Consider the following 22,234-nt stretch of genomic DNA (forward strand, 5'->3'; position numbering starts at 1 on the left):
ACTTCTTGTGATTACGGCAATGAGAAATGAAGGGTGCTGGTTGAATCCATCAGGAGCAAAGATTAGAGTTATGGTAGAAAATGTGGCCTTGACACAAAGGACAAGGCCATAATTTTTTAGATATATATAGGCATACCTAACACATAAAATCAATTTTTTTTTACTTGAAGTTGATATGTTCCAAGTTAATGCAGTGTTCCCCTTCAGATTGGACTGTAGTGAACACGTATGCTGCTGGTTATGCAAACACAGGTATAGTATCGCTTTTATTTCAAGTTGTGAAAAACACATTTTACAAGACATCATTGCAAAAGTGCCGGGACACAGTACGTAATGCAAGGACAAAGCACATTTGGACCATTGTAATACATCAAATCGCTCCTTTTAATACTTTTGTTGACTTCATGCGTGCAATTTCTCATAACCAGTTCAGTTATGCAAATGTGTACTATACACATCAGGCATACGCAATGCAGTGCTGCTCTTAATACTTGCCACGCTTTGTTCAATGTATCTGTCTTTAATTATCTAAGAGAAAATACGGGGACATGCAGTCGCAGTACAGATGAAGTACTTGCAGCATTAAGTTTGTCTTGTTGCCGCACCTATACAACGTGTTTAGCTGCCATACTTAGCGGCAAACCACTGGACATAACACTTAATAAATTAGATCAAACCGTTTTTTTTATAGTTTTTGGTGTTCTCACACCAAAGCTCTAAAAAAAGAACCTTGCATTCATGGTGTATTGATTTCTGACCAACTTTGCAAGGTTTACTTTGTTCAAATGAGCGCAAATTAAATAACGTTGAAATGCAATGGATTAATGAGTGCGCAGGAATGCTCTTATCAGTGCTGGCTGGACCCCACAGTTAAAATAAGTTCCGTGTTTTTGGTCAACATTTCGCTTGGAAATCCCCCCTCTCGCTCTACCCCGATCGTCACAACCATCACAGAAACATCGCGACACTACAAAACGTTGCTGTCGCGCGAATTTTTAGAAAATTGCGAGTCAACTGTGGGCGTCACCGCATGGTCACCAACTCTTCGGCCAACGTCGGATGGATGGCAACGCAGCTGTCAAACTGTGCCTTCGTCGCCCCCATCTTGATGGCGACGCCAAATCCTTGCAGGATTTCATCAACAGAATCGCCAATCATGTGCAAGCCGACCACCCGCTCTTCAGGCCCGGCGCACACAAGTATCATGACGCACTTGACTTTCCGCTCGGTCATGCTGTAGTACATGGGCACAAAGGTGCTCCTGTATGTCTGTAAAAAAAACGCAAGTGAAATGAGAAGAGAGTGAGTCGTGTGGTGTGGCTTATTCAAGCGCCAAAGCAACCCTGCAAAATTTCTTAAGAGGTCTGTTCGATTCACCCTGCACTTTGCAAACTGGTTCATTCTGGTTCAGTGCCAGCTTCAGGCTTGTGCACAACCGGCCTGGCACGTCCTGCAATACCCCCTCTCGCTGGTGCAGGTAGTGCTGTCAACTCGTCTCGCACAAAGCCTGCACTTTGTGAAATGAATGGTAATGTGCTGGTTAAGGTCACGTTGCACTGTGTCCATTTCTTCACTGCATCCATTTCTGCAGATGTACCTTTGGGAAGTATCCTGTGGCCACTGCTTTTCATTCTTCATATCAACGATATTGTTTGCATAGGTGCTAACCCTACTTTTGTTATCTATGCTGATGACACCACTGTACTTTTTAAAACATCTCCAGATCTATGTGTTCTGACAGCTCTAGCCACAAATTGTTTGGAAGTGCTTAATGAGTGGTCTGCTGCAAACTCATTGAGAATAAGTACAAATAAAACTAAAGCTGTACTTTTTAAAGCCCGTAGCAAGCTTAAAACACCTAATCTTTACATAATAATTGGATCGTCACCAATTCAGACAAGTACCACGGTAAAATCTCCTGGGAAAAAATTGTCTAAGAACACCTTTCTTAGAATGCCCACATTGACATGGTGGTTAGTAAGCTTTCAAAGGTCGTTGGAAACTTTCGAGATTGTGCTACTTCATGCCACAGTACATAAGAAAGTATTTTGCATAATTCACTATTCTGTCACTAACGACTATGCACTGGTATGGGGCACAGTATTTTCTAACCTAAATCGCCTGTGTGTTCTCCAAGAACAAGCAGTTAGAAGCACTGCTAATTTTTCACAGTGCAACCACATTCAAGGTGCTTTGAGGTTACTCTGCACCATTCCAGTTCTAGAATTGTATAACACTACGTTGCTCAGACTACAATTCAAACCGGAACACATTCATAATACAGTTGTTCACATTAAGACACAAGCAACATGCAATACATACACTGTTTATTCACGGATGCAATCTCAAATAAGAACAACCTATGCCTATCAAACATTTCATTACAATTTGCCCAAGTTGATAAACAACTTGTTCAATGACCGAAGAGCTTGCTTTGTTACTTGCAGTTGTATCGTACATCAAGTATTTTGTGATTTTCGTTGTGTCATTTTATTTAACACTTATTAGTGCTATAATTATTCTTGTATTCTTCTGTTTTTGCCGCATTTGCAGAAATCCTGTCCACTGTCATGCATATGCACCAATATGTATCTCATGTAGACCAAATACCAAGTGTTTGTACTTGTTCTTGGGGTGTAGACCTCCATTCAAGCCTGTATAAAGGCTTTTTGGCTGTGCCCTCAAGCATGTATATAAATACTTTATGTGATGTGAAGTGAATGGTAACGTGCAGAAGACACCACCACATTGCGCCAGTAAAATTAAAAGCGTGGCGCAGCACCTCCTGTGTACTACGGTTTCAGAAACGCAGGCACGTCGAATTTATCTTTCTTGGAGGGATAGTGAGCTGCATTAGTGAATTACACTTCTGCTTAGTAATCCAGAAAAGGCTGCAAGAACAAAAGACGGGTGGTGACGCTGGCCAAATGCTCACTAGGACATTACGAATTCCGACAGCACCTAATTGCACCGCGTTTGCTGCTTATGTGTAAAGAAGGACAGCATTCCATTGTGAAAGAACCGCAATCTCAAACCTAGCGAGTTTTCAGACCATTGCTTTGCATCAAACCAGCCCTCGTACAAAAATAAATAAATAGTACTTTAAAAATGCATAACGTTGGATTGACTTAACGATGCTGCAGTTTCAGCAATAAATTAGAAACGGCGAAGTTTCGAGTTCGTCCGGTAATAGACCCCACTTTCCCACCAAACGAATATAAATGGAGCTTCAAAACAATTCCTTGCCATACTAAATTGATTTCCTGTTGCTCTTCAGTGAACCACGTAAACAAAGCAACCCAAGCGCTAGATCCAGCACAGAACATCTCTAACGAAACCTCAGCACATTCCTGCAGGCATCTGGAATGCCTGTCATTCTTAAGAAGACAACAGAATGTAAAGCGTGAAGAAAATGACTACTATAGACCTTGGCAACCTAAGAATGCATTGGCCAATAAACCACTGTCCAGCTCAAAGAGAATATGTGTACATGCACTAGTCAATTATATTCAATCAATAATGGATTAAGTGCAAGAAATGACTGGTTCACTCACTTCTTGCATGAGGTACCCATTGCTTTTGTTGCTTTTTCTTTTGACCTAATTTGCTGCTAGCATCACTACTGTTACTTTGAGCGAAAGCACAAGTAATTATTTACACCACTGACAATGCACAATGAGGAACAGTGTTACAATAGAACTGCTACATCATCTCGACTCAACGCTGGCATTACTAGACAATTGAACAAACCTGAAACTGTGACAACAGCGGAACACATAAGTTCACTCTGTTCGGCATGGCTGTGTTGCTGCTATTAGCTACCAGTCCTTTTTTTTTCCACATTCTTCCCGGCACACTGCTATACACAGTAATATTGGTGCTAATAAAACCAAACAACGCATGGAGAACGTACCTTGATGTTCTGCGCCCCGTACTTGGCTTCGGCTTGAGCTAGGGTCATCCCGATGGTTCCAATGGGCGGGTGGCTAAAGATTACGGTCGGAATGTTCTCGTACTCAAGTTTGCAGTTTGGTTTCTTGTTGAAGAGGCGCTCCGAGAGGCAGCGTCCCGCCGCTATGGCAACGGGCGTCAGCAGCCACTTGCCACAGACATCGCCTAGCGCGTAGACGCCCGGTTGAGTCGTGTTCTGATATTCATCTACCTGAAAAGATTAAGCACCCCGTCACTGTTCAGCATTTCAGTTCGCAGCAACCAGCATGATTCGGGAACAAGAAGTCCTGACACAAACAACTTACAGTAAGACAGGTTAGTAAACTCTTAGTGCAGACGTTTCTCAATTATCTAGTACTCGCATAGACACACTTTTTTTTTTCGGATGATTGTTCAAATTTGTGCAAAGCATGCTAACATACATTTTTTCAGTGTTATAAGCTGCTAGCATTACAAGAGCAGAAAAAGCACAGTACAAAGTTAAAAACTGAGAAGAAATGGACAATGGTCCTCAATTAAATTCAGAAAGTGTCTCGCACATTTTCCATTAGTGCTTTAAGTACACTTGACATTCCGTGTAAGCTGATTAAGCACTAGACTGGTTGAGCATCTTCATTCATTGGTAATATGTTTACGTAAAACTACAATGTTAGATACATTTCTGCACAGCAGGGCTTCCCAAGCTAAGATTAAGGAACATGGAAACAACATTGCCAGTGGTGAAGTCTTTTGACGTCTGTCCAAGCAAAAGTGCAGGGTTTTCGCTGCAATGAACAACAATTTTTTTGCATAGGTGTTGCCATAAACAGGGTCTTATGGAACACAATGTGCAATGAACTTGCTGAAAATCTTCATTATTTCACTTGTTATCAATGTGTGTCCTAAAAGGTGCTTAAGTAGCAGGCTTGCAAAGAGTTCACTGTGGAGCTTGCAACCCTTACGCATAGAATCTAATTGCCTTTGGGAGGCTATGGACGTAGTCCTATGCACTTCGATAGTTCACACAAATTCCTCAACAGATCCTCCAGTTATATCTGTCTTCCTTTCGCCCATGTAATGCACCTATCAGTGAATTTTCCTGTGTCATGATGACACCAGGTCCAGAATTTTGAGACAGACATCAGTATTAAATTAAAGTGCAATTGTTTCCCAACCTTCACGCATGTCGTCCTTTTACCTGCGAGAAGTATGTTGCAAACTAAGTTGCGAAGGTAGCACTGCCTTAAGACTGTGGGGTCATTAGGTGCTCCTGACATGCAACAAACGCATGTAAGCCATTACTGCTCAAAAGTAATGATCGTTCTCTGGGAGGCACTATCTCTACATACTGATACAATCATACACACTACTTTTTGCAGCTAATATGTGCACAGCCACCATTCACATGTTCCAGAAAAAAAAAAAAACTCCCTGGCATACTCGTGCAACCTTTCCACAACCCACTTTATCAGTAGTTCATGCAAGCAAATAACGAAACATTGGTAATTTTCCACAGTTACATCTAATTAGCAAATATGCTACTCTTGTCAACCTTCACATCCCTTTCAATTTACCAGCATACTACAACTTCTGACTTTTGCTTCCTCAGGTAGGTGCAGATGCCTTCAAACATTGGACTTTCAGTATTGAAACTTTCGGCGTTTACACACTCGGGTAGCTTTAGTTGCACTTTCGGTAAGTTCTGGTCATGTTAATAACTTTGCTGTAAAACTGGCAAACATCGCATAAACAGTCAGCTGCTGAAAAAAAAAAAAGAACATTTGGAGTCACATAAAGGCCAACTGGAATTAAATTTCGCTTTGCATAAAAAGCCTAGTTTCAAGTAGTGTAGATGTAGCAGAGCCTCCATTCAGAACTTGAAATATTGTGCGTCATGAAAAGCTAGCAAAAGTCAACGTTTTTGATGCTCAAACTAAAAAAAGAAGGAACTGTAATTACTTCTTGTCAGTAATTATGCAGAACCTGGAACATTAAGAATCAGCATGGAGGCTCGAGATCACGCGAGATCACACAGTGCCCGCGGCACACTGAAAATCTCTGAGGTTATGGTCTAGGATTCCAGTCATAACCACTAACAACCAGATGCCTCCATCATCTGCTTAAGTGCTAGTTAAAGGCTGTTAATAAAAAGAATTAGACAATTATCAGCCCTGCAGTTTTCCCAAGATTGCTTCGATAGTATATACTGATAACTTATGAACAATTTAGCTGAAGCGAAGTTTTGTTGAAATTCTTAAGCTCTTGGCAAGCAAGGGCAGCCTCACCTTGATGTGACCAGTATTGTCAAGCTCAACGCCGGTATGGTTGAGGCCAATGTCGACGTTTGGCTTGCGCCCCACGGCCCAGAGGACACAGTCGACCTCCTGGATCTTCTTATTCGTCGTCGTGACGACCTCGTACCAGTGGGCCACCTTGGTGATGCTGGCGACCGTACAGTTCTTCTCGAAGTGGACCCCCTCGGAGGCCATGTGCTCCATGAGCGTGTTGCCCAGCGTCGGCTCGAAGGCTCGTAGGATATGCTCCGTGCGTGTGACCAGGGTCACGTCTGTGCCAAGCGCATGGAACACTCCGGCCAGCTCGACGGCAATGTAGCCCGAGCCGACCACGACACACTTCTTGGGCAGTGATTCCAGCTGGAAGAAGCCATCGCTGGTAATGCCGTATTCGGCTCCTGTAATGCGAATTAGAACACAAAGTGCTTGTAGACAGTATCTTCCACGGTTGTGACACGGGTTATGTAAGTGCACGGCACTTTTGCCTGAATTATCTACAGGGAGCAGTCGAAGTCTTAGACCATGATTTTTTTTTATCTTCATTGTTCGAGTCGCAGTGCTAAAAATCTGGCAATATATGAAATTTTACATGCCTATTTTGAATATGAGGTCCACTTTTACTTTGTTTAGTTTTAACTTTATGCGTTTCCTGTATTCTGCACAAAAATTTTCAAGAAATCAGTTCCTCATATTTTGCTATCAATGGTTTTTGCATTACCCAAGGAACCCAATAAGACTTAGCACAACACTTGGAGTGTTATCTCTCATTTATGCAAACAGGTTAACCATATCATGTGCTTCTAATTTGGAACAAGTGGCTGTTCTGCCCAGTGATAGAAAATTTATGCTGTGCTTCCAGTAGGCCCGAATGAATTGCTACTAGGTTTTAAAGGAAAAAGCTTCCCTTGGCACTTTCGTGGTTGGGCTTTCACAGTCAATACAAAGGCACCGACACAAAGGATGCTCAACTCATGCAGCAGAGTTGCGGGGTGCGTTCATTAATTGACAAATGTGAACTACTACAGCTCCTTAAGACACCCACTTGCTGTCTATACTTATACTACCGCTACACATGTGCTGGTTAACGGCTCTTTTATCTACTGAATTATGCCATGAAAAGCACTACCTAAGTTTCTTCACTGCAACATATTTACACAATCAAATGCTCCTAGAAGTGTCTGGCTATTCGCTTACATTGACAATCATCGTCGATGGTTAACGATGCCGCTTTCTATGGGTCACTAAACATTGAAATAGACTGATAATTGAAGATGAAGTTCACAGACAATAGACTTAATTTCAAAGAGTATTGTTGGCGTAACTTCGGCTTCCTGTAGCAGCTGTCGTTATTTCGGTGCTTGTCAACTGTGTAGTTTCTGTTGTCCCTTAGCACTTCCTTTATTTGTAGTGTATGTATAAAAAGTCAACATTCTAGCTATATCTACCAGCTTTGACAGCCTTCTGGCATAGCAGTAGAGCGGCAAGTTGGGCTAGTAGATGTTCATCTTGTAGAAAGACGATGTTGGGCTAAAGGCACAGACAACAGAAGCCCACTTCCACTTGTGTTGTCGGTGTCTCTCTAGGTTCGATTTAGAAAAAGGTGCACGGCACCACAAACGTAAAGGTGCAGGGGCTGCCAGCTATGGTGTGCTGGGTTGCACCCACTCACTACAAGGTTCAAGGGTGCAGTGCACCACTCAAGGATTCAAGGGTGTAGAGAAGCTTGGCTGAATCGAACAGACCTTTTAGCGCGATATCGCCTTCTTCGGGCATGGTTGGTTGAGTATATCCGCTATTCACCGGCTTACGGCAAAGTTTCAAGTGCACACCACATGGCCCAAGGAGATTATTTTAAAAATTGCGCAAATTTCTTAACCTTCTTGCATGGGACTAATATAGAACAGGAGCCGCTTGAGAAGCTACTTCGCCCAACCATTTGTCAACTAGGGCACACTATAGAACAGCAGCATATTCCACTTCAATTCGAATCCTACATGCTGCTTCCGTTTCTTGTATCACTTACTAAAGAGTGAATAAATTTATTTAGTGACGTGTGCGTCGTACGCGCCGGTCACCTGGAACTTTCGGGAGGAGAACATAAACAGGAGCCGCTTGAGAAGCTACTTCGCCCAACCATTTGTCAACTAGGGCACACACTAGAACAGCAACATATTCCATTCCAATTCGAATTCTACATGCTGCTTCCGTTTCTTGGTCCATTGTGTTAAAGTGTGCATAAATTTATTTGGTGACGTGTGCGTCGTACGCGCCGTTCACCTGGAACTTTCGGGACGAGGGGCTCGCCGCCGGTGGCGATCAAAACGTGCTCGCCGCTGTACGCGTTCTGGCCCACGTGCACGGTCTTCGGACCGACGAACACGGCGCGCCCTTTCACGATTTCCACGTGGTTCTTGGCCAGGTTCGTCCCGTAGATGCCGTTCAGGCGCTTGATGTAAGCGTCGCGCTTGGCCTTGAAGGCGGCCCAGTTGACGCGGGGGGCGGGGGCGGCGGCAGCAGTGTCGAATCCGTAGTCCTTCAGGTCCTTCATCATCTCGGCCATGCTGGCGCAGTAGAAGCACAGTTTCTTCGGGACGCAGCCGACGTTCACGCACGTCCCGCCCAGCGGACCGTGCTCGATGAGAGCCACTTTAGCTCCGTACTCGGCGGCTCGCCGGGCGCTCGCGATACCGCCTGACCCGCCGCCGATGACGAGGTAGTCGAAGCGTTTCACTGTCCTCAACATGGAAGACATGATTTCTTGCTCTTCTCACGGTGGGATACCGCCCTGGAAACTCAGTACTGGTAGCGTCGCGGCTGATCGTTCGCGGATATCAACTAAAACGACCGAAAGTCGCGAATGTGGGACACGCGCTCAGCGGCCAGCTGCTTGGAATGCCGCCAGCTGCTGGTTTCGCGGAACCGAAACTAAACATTGTTTGGATGTTTTGGCTGCCGCCGGCGCGCGCAGATCCATGACAATCCAAAAGACCGTTCCGTTGGTGCGTTTGTAACCTCGTGGAGGCGCGTTGGAGTGTGTTTCCATTGGTGTTTCGATATTCATCGTGTGAATGTGCGGTTGCAACTCGCATCAGAAATGAACACGATAAAGGAAGGCAGCTACGTTGTGGTTAGAGGGTCGAACAACACGCGGTTAGTTCAGGTAGACGGCAAGAAGTAAGTTAGTAACATTACTCCTGTCATTGCAATGCTCTCGTGCACGCTTCACGCGCGAACTTTCGAGTTTATGGTAGCTGTTTGGCACCAGTGTGTCGTGATCGCACGCTGCTTCATAATTTAAAGGAACATTTAGTCATAATTTGCCGCACGTGTTACATTCTAGTTGCGCTTTACAATTTCTGTTGGAAATATTGCGGATGTCGTAGGTCTGCAGCAGATATGGAATGCCGGTTGCAGGACCGGTTTCGGTTTTGAGCGTCGTTGTTGTTGCTGTCATTTCAGGCCCGTATTCTTCGGCAAGAGAAAGTTCGGCATTCAGACAGCAATTGGAGAGGCGTTTGGGTCTGTCTTTGAGATTGACAACCGTGATCTGCGCAAGATATCGGCTGAGGAGTACAGAAAAATATGTTCGGAGTGTGAGGTTCCTGGCGACGGTAAGTCTCAAGTTAGGGCCTCCATCGTATGTGCAAAAAATAAAACATAAAAAGAACTGGGATGTGGATTAACGTTAGCCGAATGAACTTTGCGTCGGAATTTAATTGAGCGTATATAAGTCAGAAGCAACCCTCGCACCTTGTTTCGGCGGTGGTTCTGATGCGTGCGTAATTGATTATATATATGGGTGGAACTTGCAGATGCGCAACCCAGTGGACAAGACAACAGGAATCTTCTCGATGACGGCAAGTCACAGAAACTGACAAGAGAAGACATAGAAACGTTCAAAGCAGATGGCACATCTGCCGACGTATGTATTTCCTTCTTTCTTTTTTATTAACAGTGAAAGATGTGTTAAAAGTAGCAGTAAATAATTCATTAATGGTTATACGTGAAAGTATTGAAATGAGGCGAAGTAGTGTATTATTTTACAGCACAGACCAGTGCAAAGTTCCCTTTGTCGCAGAAGCTCCATCACAGATGGAAAGTAATAAGATACACGTGCACAATCTTTCTGAGCTGTTTCATGCAGTGATGGATAGAGCGACCAATTTGGACCACTTAGAATGAGGAAGGTTGCTTAATTGCGAACAAAGTCTAATATGTGTGCTTCCTCCGACGTTAATGAACATATACTGCAACAAAACTGTATGCTTTGCTTCAAGTCTCGCTATCTGCAGCTAAGTGTGATAAATAGTATGTGAAGCTTTATGAATAGTTGAGAAGACCAAATTTTCAAGCACTTGGCTCTGCATGATGACCAAGGAAATTCAGTGCAATCTCGCACAGAGGTTGGCAAGTTGTACAGTGTGCCATTTGTCTTCATTGTTTGTTCCGTGTTTTGATGAACTTCGTTAGGATGTCAACAACTAACTGTTTTCAAAGATGTCGTATGTAGTCATTACTGTCTCACCTTGAAGACCGGTAAAAATCGGGGAATGCAGTAATGCGCATTTACCGGAAAGTGTGTGCATACTAAAAGGGGTTCATATGAAGGAAATGAAACTTCGATTCTGTGGTGTGGCATTCTTAGTAGCATACAGTGCTGTATTGAAGTGTAAACATGCAGAAAACTGGCTTCATTTACATTCAGTGCAACCTTTATCATAAGCCGGGCCTCAGTGGTGGTTTGAGGTTTGTTGAGTGTCGAACTGACATGCAGCTCCAACCTATTATCGGCACTAGTTAAGACAGGAGTGCATGCAGAATACATGTACTCTCACACACAAATGAAATGTAAACAAAAGAATATAAAATAGAGCCGAGAGTCTGATCTTGTACCATAACTATCATGTCGCCAATGGTGGTGCAGGCCTAAATTTATGCATGTACAAGCTGAAGCAATGCTGAAATCATGTAATATCTTAAAAGAGAAATGGAAAATATACATTCTAGTTCACCCTAACTTGTTCTCACTTCATTTGTCCACGAGCACATTAGCACTATTGCCGTGGATTTCACTGGTCGCAAGAATAATATTACACTGTCACTAAACTTGTCAGTGCCCCGATTTCACATGGGTGAAACTGATTATGAAATGTTTCACAGGGGCGGACAGATATTAAGAGAGAAAATCTACAATTGCAAACTATTCACAAACAAATGCATCCCCCAGTTTTGGCACGTAAAGCCTCAAAATTTTATTCATTTTAACCCAATAGTGATTTCGACACCCAGAACCACTTGTAAATGTCAGTGAGCTAAAAGCAAGCATCATAGATGCTCCTTAAAGGAATCTTTGGAAGAAAAGTGTGAAGGTCGTCGCAGCTCATCCCTGGTCGCACTTGTTAGGAAGCTAAAGTGTTTGTTCACGGAGTGTCTTTTTAATTTGTTGAGCTACTCGCAGCAGAGTCACAATTACATACGTGCACATTACAATGAGGCATGGGAAGATTTTATATGTGTGTCTTTTCTGGCCTCGATAGAGGATCGTCAAGACGCTGGTGGAGAACAGCACGACATTTAAGGAGAAGACGGAGTATGCCCAGCGCAAGTACCTGAAGAAGAAGCAAGATAAATACCTGCAGCACGTGGTGCTTGAGCGGCCCACGGCACGGCTCCTGGTAGAGATGTACTACTCGCAGAACCCACTCAAGATTGGGTGAGCAGTTTGGTGGTATCTCTTGTTGCATAGCTGTGCATAGAGCCGTGGCTCATACTGACACATCTTTTAGAGCATGAAGACAAACCTTGACGAGGCTGTAATGAAGCCGACATGAGTTTACACTGTATTGTCAATATACTCATGTTATCGTTGGGTCATACATGTGTTATGTGAGAGGTTCTTTTCATTTTCCACTCTTTATGCTTTGCTCATTCGCTGGCATGATGCCAAGTCTTCATTATTTCCAGTGTCGGCCACTTGCTGCAATGGGTGGTAAAGAAATGACTTTGTTTACAGTGTTTACATAACATGGCCCCTGTCTGCCAGTTCTGTTTATTCGATTTCCCAGCAACCAATTAACTACTAAGGCCAGCAAATTGTCAGTCTCAGATGCAGGAACACTAGCCTAAAAGAGATCTAAGTTTTCAAACCTGCACTTACTTCACACCAAACTGCTATAATTTCCCTTTATTTTTTCTCATAAAGTTTAGCAACTTCTCAAAACATAGTGCTGGTTGTCCATTTTTTGTTCAAGGATTTGTTAATACACTTTTCTGTTTATGGCAGATTTTTTTAAGGAGTAAAGCAAGTCAAATGACTAAAGTTCATTGTAGCTTCTTGGAGTGAGCCACTGGGGGCATTTCATCCAATATCTACAATTAAAGGGAATGTGATATTAGCTATGAGTAATTATGAGCCATGAGTAATTATGAGCATTTCATCCAATAGTGGCTATTGAACGGAATGTGACAATATAGCTATGCTAATTGCGAATTTACATCTCATGAACACTTTCACTCTAGGAGCTCCTCTGATAATATGACCCACTGGGAACCAACCCCAGTGACTTGATGACGTGGTTCTGGAAATGTTTGCTCACTAGATGCATCTTTGTGTGTGTGTGTGTGTGTGTGTGTGTGTGTGTGTGTGTGTGTGTGTGTGTGTGTGTGTGTGTGTGTGTGTGTGTGTGTGTGCGCGTGCGTGCATGTGTGTGTGTGTGTGTGTGTGTGTGTGTGTGTGTGTGTGTGTGTGTGAATAGCTTGTATAGGTATATTCATGTTGACTTGCGGTCGTGGCATGCAGGAACATGCGCATCGACTCCCTGGCTCAAATGCTGACCTGCTGCAACGTGCGGTCGGGTGGCCGCTACATAGTGTTTGACTCCTGGGTCGGGCTCCTGACCGCAGCCGTGCTCGAGAGGCTGGGCCAGAAAGGCAGCGTAGTGCAAGTCTATGCAGGACAAGGACCCGACAGGTGCGTGCATGACTTTCCAGTCGATGTTTCTCTTATAGGCCACTCTCGGTGAGCATTGCTAAGGTAACACGGCAACACTGGCCACCAGCGTGTGACCTGTTTTGTCAAATCAATAACGGGAAGAAAAGAAGAGTGCCTAAATGAAACAACAGAAGGCCTAACTGGTACCGCGATCTACCACAGTAATTTTGTCTGATTGCAGGAGTGTACTTACTACGCATAGTTATTGTAGCTGTTGTTACTGTTGGTATTAATAAAGATATTATTATCATTAATAATAATGCAATAAACTCCCCTTAATATTAACTATACATTTCCTAATATGCTGAACATAACTTTGAAACATTTATTTCTGTATAGATCCACTTAAGATCTCTGATATTCGTGACAGTGAGTGGGTAGGCAAGGAGTTCAGCAGGAAGTATCCTTTATTTTTTTTTTATTAAGTAAAGTTTTATTTTTGTAAATTAGTTCTGGAGAGAGTGAAAAGAAGTTTGAGCCACTGGCAGGGCCTCTCACACATTGACACAGCTCAACAGAAACACTTTTTCCCCTGCGCCACCATGATTTCCTCGCCCTGCCCCGAATGACATCTCACATGGAGAACAACAAAAATATGTTTGGGTTCTTTAAACTGTTCTTCGATGACAAAATCATTGGGATGAATCAGTGAAAAATGACGAAACTTAAAAATATATATATATTGATGGTAAGAGGCTACAAAAACCAACTGCTGATACTGCAATACAAAACGCTGTTCTCAATGAAGCAGCAAAAAAAGGGGGGGGGGGGGGGTTGGAGGGGGGATTGGGGATTTTGGTTGTTTATTGAAAAAAACAAAAAAAGTTGCACAGAAAGGGTTAAGTCAAACTTCTTACGAGGCAGACACATATTTTTAAAGTCTCTATGTAGTAATTTTTGGAATGAATGTGTCATATTATTATTATTGTTGTTGTTGCCATTATTATTATTATGTCAGTTTCTTCATCTTGACAGCTTTCAAGTCATGTCTTCTTTCCGTTTGGAGCGTAGCACTTTCTCTTGAGCCTTCTTTCTAGCGTTCGCCTCTCTTCACATAGTTTCTTTTTCGTATGCGTACATTGTCCCGCAATCGTGTGTCATTGCTGTATTGTTGCTTAGGTATTATGTAGCTATTAATGGCAGTTGCACTTTGTGTTTCATCTAATTTCTTTTATCCTATAACGTTTGTTGTAGTAGCTTAACATTTAATACCCTTTTTGTTTTTGTTTCTCTGTGCACCAGCACTCGGACACCAGTAGATTTCCTCTGCACATTAACTTGATTGATTGATTGATTGATTGATTGATTGATTGATTGATTGATTGATTGATTGATTGATTGATTGATTGATTGATTGATTTGATGAAATCCTGTGCTTGCTCACCAGTGATGATGCCAATGCCAATTTTCTCTTAGCACTAGTGGCACACCTTGTAATGACAGCATCACAATCATTTGTCACAAGTACTTTTAGTGGTCGCAGTGGCATGGCAAGTAAGTCTGTAGCAGGGATAAGTGTAGGCTCGGTACATAGCGAAGTGTTTTTAAAGTGAGAGCGAGATAGCCATAAAACGGGACTGTTACACAGAGAGCTGTGACCCAGAGTGCCTGCAGTTGTTCGGATATCTGGTGGACAACGGTTATTTTACAAGATAGGGCAGGCAAAAAAGCTTGTAGTAAAATTTTGTTGCTTTGAGTGTATAAAACATGACTATTACTGCATATTAAACAAATACCCAGATTTCATTGACTCTTTTATTCTTTTAACTCGGGGACTGCAAACAGGTGCATACCTACTAGTTCATATGTGTATACTCGCACAAGATGTTGAGAAACATGGTTACAGGTCCATCGGTCGAAGCCTTCGTTACGATTTTTTTTTATAATTGCAATGTAAAATCGAAGAATCAGCTGCCAGAAGGTTAAAACACAATCTGTTATACATTTACAAATGTTTACACGGCCTTGTTGACTCGCAGGATATTGTCGAATCAGTTGTGTTTTACGTGCCTGTGGGGCCACTACAACATCAGAGATGGTTTTGCATGAAGAAGTTGTGTCTTACTAATTCTTTGACTTGAATGTAAGTTTTTGTTGATAAGATCAACAGCTTGAGATCTTGTAGCACAGTTCGCAGACTTGCCTCTGTTGATGTATTCACTTCTTCGTTTACTGAATTGAAATTATAGTTGAAAAAATAACCCAGTATGAAATTTTGTACCACTGCCTAGGCATGATTTTGTTTATGAACACAAGAATAATAATAAAGGCTCGCTGTCATACATGTCACTTAACAAAGTGTCATCACCATCACTGTCATTTTCACACTGCTGTACTTGTTATGCATTGTCATACAACAATCTTCATGTTGTCATTGTCATGTTGTCACTGCTTTGTTAAAGTTTGTGTCATCTTTTGTGCCATACATAAAACCCAAGCATCAGAAATGAAAGAACATAATCATCCCAGCTCTGAATTGCTGTTCACAGTAAAACAACTATACATAAACTATTTTTACCAGAATAATGCTCTTTGGACAGCATCACCAAATTATGGCATAAAAAAATGTTTACTGAATATTGTTCAGAGACCTCTTAACGAATGTCTTCTGAAATGGAGCCATCTTCCCTACCCAGCTGTTGCTGTCAACGACAACGCTACGCTTTGTGCCATCATAACAGATACTATAATCAGTGAGGATTCGCATAGCCTGCCTTGGCATACACTCTTTTTTTTTTCTCTCTCTCCTTGCCACTCCTCACTGCAGTATCTATGATCTTGAGGTCGGAATAAATAAGTAGAATGTATGCTCCCACGTAGCCATTTGCGTGAGTCGCTTCGTTTTGCCATTTGTTACAGCTCGTACAGACAGGCCGTTTATGCACTGAACTTGGAAGAGGAGTTGCTTCGATCCACTGTGCTGGAATTGCCTTATGCAAAGGCATGCTCACTGCTCAGTGACTCAAACAGTGAAACACCGGAAGGGAAGCCAGAGAGCGTGAACCAGAGTGCCGAGATGGAAGATGTGTCAGAGATGAACTCGCTCTCAAACGATGACAGCGTCGCAACAGCCAACGACTCCCAACCGAGCAAGGAACCAGCCTCAGCAACAGATTCCAAGGTTGGTGGCTTCAGACTAAGTGTGCCAACACTCGATTCATTCTTGTTGCATTTCTTGATCAAGTGTTATAATATATCTATTGTTGTAATATATAATATTCATCATATCTACATAAGCGTAGATTGAGCATAATTTATGGCCCACTTTCAGGAACTGTGACATTTTAACCAATAAAGAGAAAAAAAAGAAGCCTTGACTTTACGAATTTCCTGATTTAATGAAGTACGCAGCACGATCTCCTGCGGATAGCTGTACCTTCTCAATTTCGTATGCATTAGAGGTCACAGTAGCTGATATTGTAGTTGGGTTTGTCCAACTTTATGGAAATTGAGTAAGGCAGGCTATGTAATCCATAGGGCAGATAACCAATGGTGAGTCAGAGCCACAGAATGGGTGCCAAGTGAACAGAAATGCAGTCAAAGATTGCAGAGAACTAGGTGGTGCAATTAAATTACGAAATTTGAAGGCCTAGGATGTAGTCAGCTTCCACAAGACAGCGGTTTTTGGAGATCACTTTAGGGGAAGGCTTCGTCCTGCAGTGGACATGAAATAAGCCAATGATGATGGCGACACTGGTGTGATTTGTTCACAGATGTCCGAACATGACCGAGGAATTGCATGAAGAAGGAAATGATAATTGGTCAACAGCGGGGCGTGAGTGAACGTAGCCAACATTTCGACTGAGGGATTTGCCTTCAGTAGCAGGATGAAGCTTCCTTTATTTGCTTGCTGTCGATCACTCACAGACACTTAGTTTTTTCTGTCTTGACGATTCAGTACAACAGGATAAACTTATTTAGCATGGTTCTGCATATGGCTGTACATAAATGGTACATGAGCACAAGTAGCATCTGTTTATGCCATGATCACATATCGCAGTTTGGAGTAATCGAGTCTGGGTGACCTACTCTGTATCTTAACGTGATAATGTTAAGGGCCCCATGTAGCAGAAAATCTGGTGTTTGCATAAACGTCGGCGTCCACGGCCGGGAAAATCATCCCGAACTACGCATATTCTGTACTATTCTGTAGGGCGCTAAAGTTGTTCTGCAATCACTAAAGTAGCTCATACCTTGTCTTACATAGTTTACAAAGCCCTTCCTTGGAATATTGAGAACGGCAGCTCACAAACTATGCCATGAAACAAAACACCGACAGTGAATGCCATTTATGTTAAATCTTCTCAGACTGAAATATCAAAAATGTGAAACAACAGAAGATCGGCCCATGCAAGAGGCTGCATTTCGACGAGAAAGCTTGCTTTCATGCATAGATTTTGCCGCCGCCGTTTCCCAATGAACATTACGGTTACATATAAGCTGCAGTTGCCTGGCAGCGTGAGAAGTAGTCAGGGATCTTTGAATGCATTCTACTCTTAATGGCGAAGCTTAAAGTCCCTCAACTTTTTTTTTCTTCAACTCGCTGTTCTTCATTGTTGCACGATAGTATGGTGGAACCCCAGTTGTGCATCCCCTGATTTTGCAATGTCCCAGGTATTACGATGGATTAGTGTAGTCCCAACGAACTCCCCGTAAAGACAATGCAATAAAAACCTCTATAATACAACGTGGTATTTCACAGCTGTCTCACAGTGCCGTCCCCTTGTCAGGAGGGGTAGAGCTCATCTGAAAAACTGTTTCCGGGCTTCCTTTAGCCTTTTTATTTTCCTCGCATTTGCTACCCTCCGATCGTTCGTTTCCCTTTCCCCAGCCTCTTCACGTTGCTCAACCGCTGTCGACCTCATTGCCGCCTCATCGTGCTTTCTTTCTCTTGGTGCTTTCTGTGTTGACTGCCCGCCCGCACTCCTCCGCGCTTGCTCTCGGCAGCGCCTGCTCATGTCACCGGGTGCATCCACGTGTAGAGCCAACATATGGTCAATAGCGTTTTTCCACTGTGCCAAGCTCGCTATCTTCGTGCATAGCCAAGAGCACTGTTGGCCATGTAGTACTCAGACACGTTTAGTTCTGGATCTCGTGAAAATTAAACTTGTTTCTGAAAGTGGTCAGTCAGGAATACAGCCCCAGCGCATATTGAAAGCAGGAACACACATGTGAAGATCGAAGCAACTAGCCACCAGAAGGCACGCAGATTGTGTTGGGTACACATGCTCATGCATGCAGTTTGCAGCTTTCTGTCTCCACACGAGCATACAAGACTTCTCACGCATCCATCTCTGGGCTCCCGGTTTCGTATGGGTCACTGTAGACTGGACGTGCGAGAAGGCTTTCTCATGCCGATATTGCTGGCTGCCACCTCAGGCAAGGACGACACCACAGGTGCTGCCGTGCCTGTGCCCACATTTGCGAATGTGCTACCTAGCATCGCCAACCTTCGGAGATTTGTCTGTGCAAGCGACACCGTCCTTGTCCTTGCAGATATTGCGGGGATCGCCTGTGCCTGGTGACAGAGTTTGCTTGCTCTGTCTTGTCTTCTGGCAGATCTGTCTCAACAGATGTTGTCACGCACTTTGTCTAACCTAAGACCTAGCCTAACCTTCATGATCTGCAGATGGTCAATTCACACTTTCGTGCCATCTTCCTGGCTTTGTTGCACTTTTTGTCACCCTGCAATGTGCCGTGGTGGGCCTGCCCAAACTTTTTGGGAATTTTTTATTTCCTCTCTTCATCTAGGACTTGGAGCGTGCCGCAAGGAAACAGCGGAGGTTAGTGGAACAGCAGAAGGCAATAGACCTGCTCAAGACAAAGTCTTTAGATGGGTGAGAACTTACTCATTTCTCTGCCCTCACAGGTTCCAGGAGAGCCCGTCGTTGGAAACATTGCTAATCATACTTAAAAGGCTCCTCACCAATTTGGGGCATTGCAAACAGACAAGAGCAGTGTGTAGATTATGCACTATGTATCACTAGCAGAACTCGCATAAACAATGGGCATACGTGCATATAATGATTTCGCATAAGCTCTAAACTAACGCATCATATTCATCTGCTTTACTAATAGTAGCGCTCAATAAAATTCTGATAATTGCTTGCAGTGTAGAGTTTAAGTTGTAAACATTGCACTTCATTTTTTTTTTCTAATTTAGAAATTGTTGGCAATTCTTGTTAAAAAATAAAAACTTCCAGTTCTAAGCCGATACTTTTGTTACAACAGTTAGTAGTATTTATCCACTTTCTCTCAAATACAGTGCATTTCAGTGAAATTAGTTCAGTTTCCTGAACAGAGCATCTCTGTATTTCACGCATAGTAGTGGTACTATTTGAATTGCGAAATTGTAATTGGTCTAGAGTTAAAGCTTTTTCTCAAGTCAGCATTGTGTACATCATTGTCTTTTCCTCCGTGTTGTTTGTTGTGGCGTTACTGCATAATGTCTCACAGATGAGCCTATTACTTTAATTTAGTTCTATTTCAACTAGCAAAAAAAAAACTTAATTTCTCTGTCAATTTTCGTTGCTCGCCGACTTGCAGGCTGCTCGTTGCAAGCAAGCACCACCCGACGGCCATCGTCCTCTCGCTCCTCGAGTTCGTTGCACCCTCCAGGCCGTTTGCTGTCTTCTGCAGTTTCCAGGAGCCGCTGGTTGACTGCTACACTCAGCTGAAGAATGCTGGCAGCGCTGTCTTCCTCAAGTTGACCGAGAGCTGGCTCCGGAGCCACCAGGTGGGCATTGTGCCGAGCTTTATACTATACAGAGGAAGTGTTTTACCCAAGGCAACCATTCTCTGTATCACTGCTGCTTGAGGGCTCACACCGCTTTTCACAGCGAAGCTTGTGTCCTTGTGATTTAGGGCCGATTTACGTTCGAGCCGCCCATCGCCGCAAGCCGCACCGCATGCTTGCGGTCGTTTGAAAAATTGCACGTATCCAGCACTTGTGCACAACTTGCCATTTACACTGTGTGCACAGTGTGTACCTTACACATTGTAAACCGAAATTTGTGCACAAGTGTTTGATACGTGCAGTCTTTCGCGCGACCGCACGCATGCGGCGCGGCTTGCGGCGATGGGCGGCTCGAGCGTAAATCGGCCCTTAACAGCAGAATAGTGAAGACTGAAAACTAGCAAAGACTTTTTACCTCAAAAGGGCAAAAGCTTTTACAATCCATTCTCGCGTACGAGTCGGTGTTTGCTAGCCCTTGCATGCCCTTATCCTACTGCCTCCCATGTTTTTTACTTTCTGGCTTTAGCGCACCTTTTATAACTGTCTTGTTGCAACCAATCAAAGAATGTACTGTGATAGAATCAGTTCCACCAGTGTTCTCTGCAGCAACGAAAACAGCGCAGTGACGATGCACCGTGCACCTGAGCTTGCAGTAAGCTGCCTGCAGAGTGCAAGCATTCACACATGTCGTGCTTCAATGTATTTTTCATCAATTCAGCAGCTTTGAGACTCCAATTGCAGAGCCATGAGTGACTAATACAACAACTTTGCTTTTTCAACCAAAGCAGCCATTAGAGACTGTTCCTTTGCGACCAAGTTGGTTGCATAACTTCCGCAACTCGCAGTGTGAATGTGTCCTAACTGGCTAGATTAATTCATTGCTTTAATGTAGTTTTCAGTCTCATTAGACATTAATGCTTTATTTTGTTAAAAAGCAATTGAGCCGTTCAGCAAGATTCTCAAAATGCACTGTCCTCCCAATTTATCAACTCATTACAGGTGTTGCCCAACCGGACGCACCCTTCCATCAACATGAGTGGCGGTGGAGGCTATGTGCTTACAGGCATCAAAGTCGCAGACGTGGCGTGAATGTTGCAAACGATCCTTTCACACCCCGTGGTACAGTCTGGCAGGAAGCAGCTCGCACCTCTGTCGGCTTCCTGGATAAACCGTTTGGTGCAGCGAAGTTTGTACAGACATTGAGGACATTTCAGGTGGCAAGTACCACTTTCTGGAGAATCAGTTCACCAAGGACAGCGAGTTTGGTGCTGTTTGAACTTGGATCCGTGTGCTCTGCTTCTTGAAGCCCTAAAGGCTTAAGTTTAACGCGGACCTGTCTAATTATTAAAACAAACTGCGAAGGCAAACACATACATAAATGAAATAAGTTCTTCATATTGTTACACATGAAATCTCAATTCCCTTAGGGGCACGAAGGATGGGGTTTTTGTTCAACCCTAATGAGGACATAAGACTTGAACACTAAAAAAAAATGCTCTGTGCTTTAATTTGGCAAAACCAACTTTTCAGGCAAGTTCTCCCAGCAAGCTTTCAAGATGTTGCATCTGATTGTTGGGATGTGCTTTTATACTATAAAAAAAATCATATAAAAAATCATATAAATCTTATGGACTCTGAATACTTGTACAAATGTTATGGGTAGTTCTATAAAGGACCTGAAGCAGTTCCCATACCCTTGTGTAGAACAGACACTGCAAGGGTCATCATTTGCTTGCTCACACCAAGACACAAAATTCTTGGAACACCCAAAGTCTCTCAAACTTTTGCCTTCACAGACTTGACCTTTTGCTAAAGCTACAAATGCCATTGCACCTGTGATGCATCATCACTGTGCTGCCTCCAGTTAAAGGTGCCTTTTTTGAAGGCCTATTCATTCCTCATTGAAATCGCACACACCCATGTGTAACGTAACTTGTGCAACTCTGATGAAGGAATCAAACATTTATTGTTTGTGCCATCGTTGTAGCATTGAGCGTAACATTATATGGGACGGTGTTAGTCCGGCTATATTGTGGACCATCTTCCAAGACAAACATCCTTGGCTCCATGCGTCGCAGGCTTGCAAAGCAACATCACTACTACGGTTCCTGAAATCAACTGACCTCAGTGCCCGATTGTTGGCATGATGGGCCCAGAGTTCCATACTATAATTATTAGAGAGAACCCCGGGTGCTATTGTCTATTGGAGCTGCAAGCCGTTCAATTCAGCCGCCATGGGAATTATGGGTAGTGCATGGATTCGCCTAAACTTCATCCCTCTGG

General features: G+C 43.3%; 2 protein-coding genes across 2 annotated transcripts; one reads left to right on the plus strand and one right to left on the minus strand.

Moving 5' to 3' along the window:
- Positions 1-253: 253 nt before the first annotated feature.
- On the minus strand, positions 254-9,116 carry LOC135915256 (glutathione reductase, mitochondrial-like). Its single transcript, XM_070521939.1, has 4 exons — positions 8,502-9,116; positions 6,216-6,622; positions 3,914-4,162; positions 254-1,269 (listed from the first exon to the last, which is right to left on the minus strand). Exons 1-4 carry the CDS (start codon positions 8,974-8,976, stop codon positions 1,024-1,026), a joined length of 1,377 nt encoding a protein of 458 aa, XP_070378040.1. The 5' UTR covers positions 8,977-9,116; the 3' UTR covers positions 254-1,023.
- A 104-nt stretch (positions 9,117-9,220) lies between these two features.
- Trmt6 (tRNA methyltransferase 6 non-catalytic subunit) lies at positions 9,221-21,588 on the plus strand. The gene is made up of 9 exons (XM_065448297.2): positions 9,221-9,398; positions 9,684-9,835; positions 10,037-10,146; positions 11,762-11,937; positions 13,024-13,194; positions 16,075-16,336; positions 18,967-19,052; positions 19,762-19,951; positions 20,951-21,588. Exons 1-9 carry the CDS (start codon positions 9,319-9,321, stop codon positions 21,038-21,040), a joined length of 1,317 nt encoding a protein of 438 aa, XP_065304369.2. The 5' UTR covers positions 9,221-9,318; the 3' UTR covers positions 21,041-21,588.
- The last annotated feature ends 646 nt before the right edge of the window (positions 21,589-22,234 follow it).

The sequence above is a fragment of the Dermacentor albipictus genome, chromosome 7 (genome assembly GCF_038994185.2).
Source record: "Dermacentor albipictus isolate Rhodes 1998 colony chromosome 7, USDA_Dalb.pri_finalv2, whole genome shotgun sequence".
NCBI lineage: Eukaryota > Metazoa > Arthropoda > Arachnida > Ixodida > Ixodidae > Dermacentor > Dermacentor albipictus.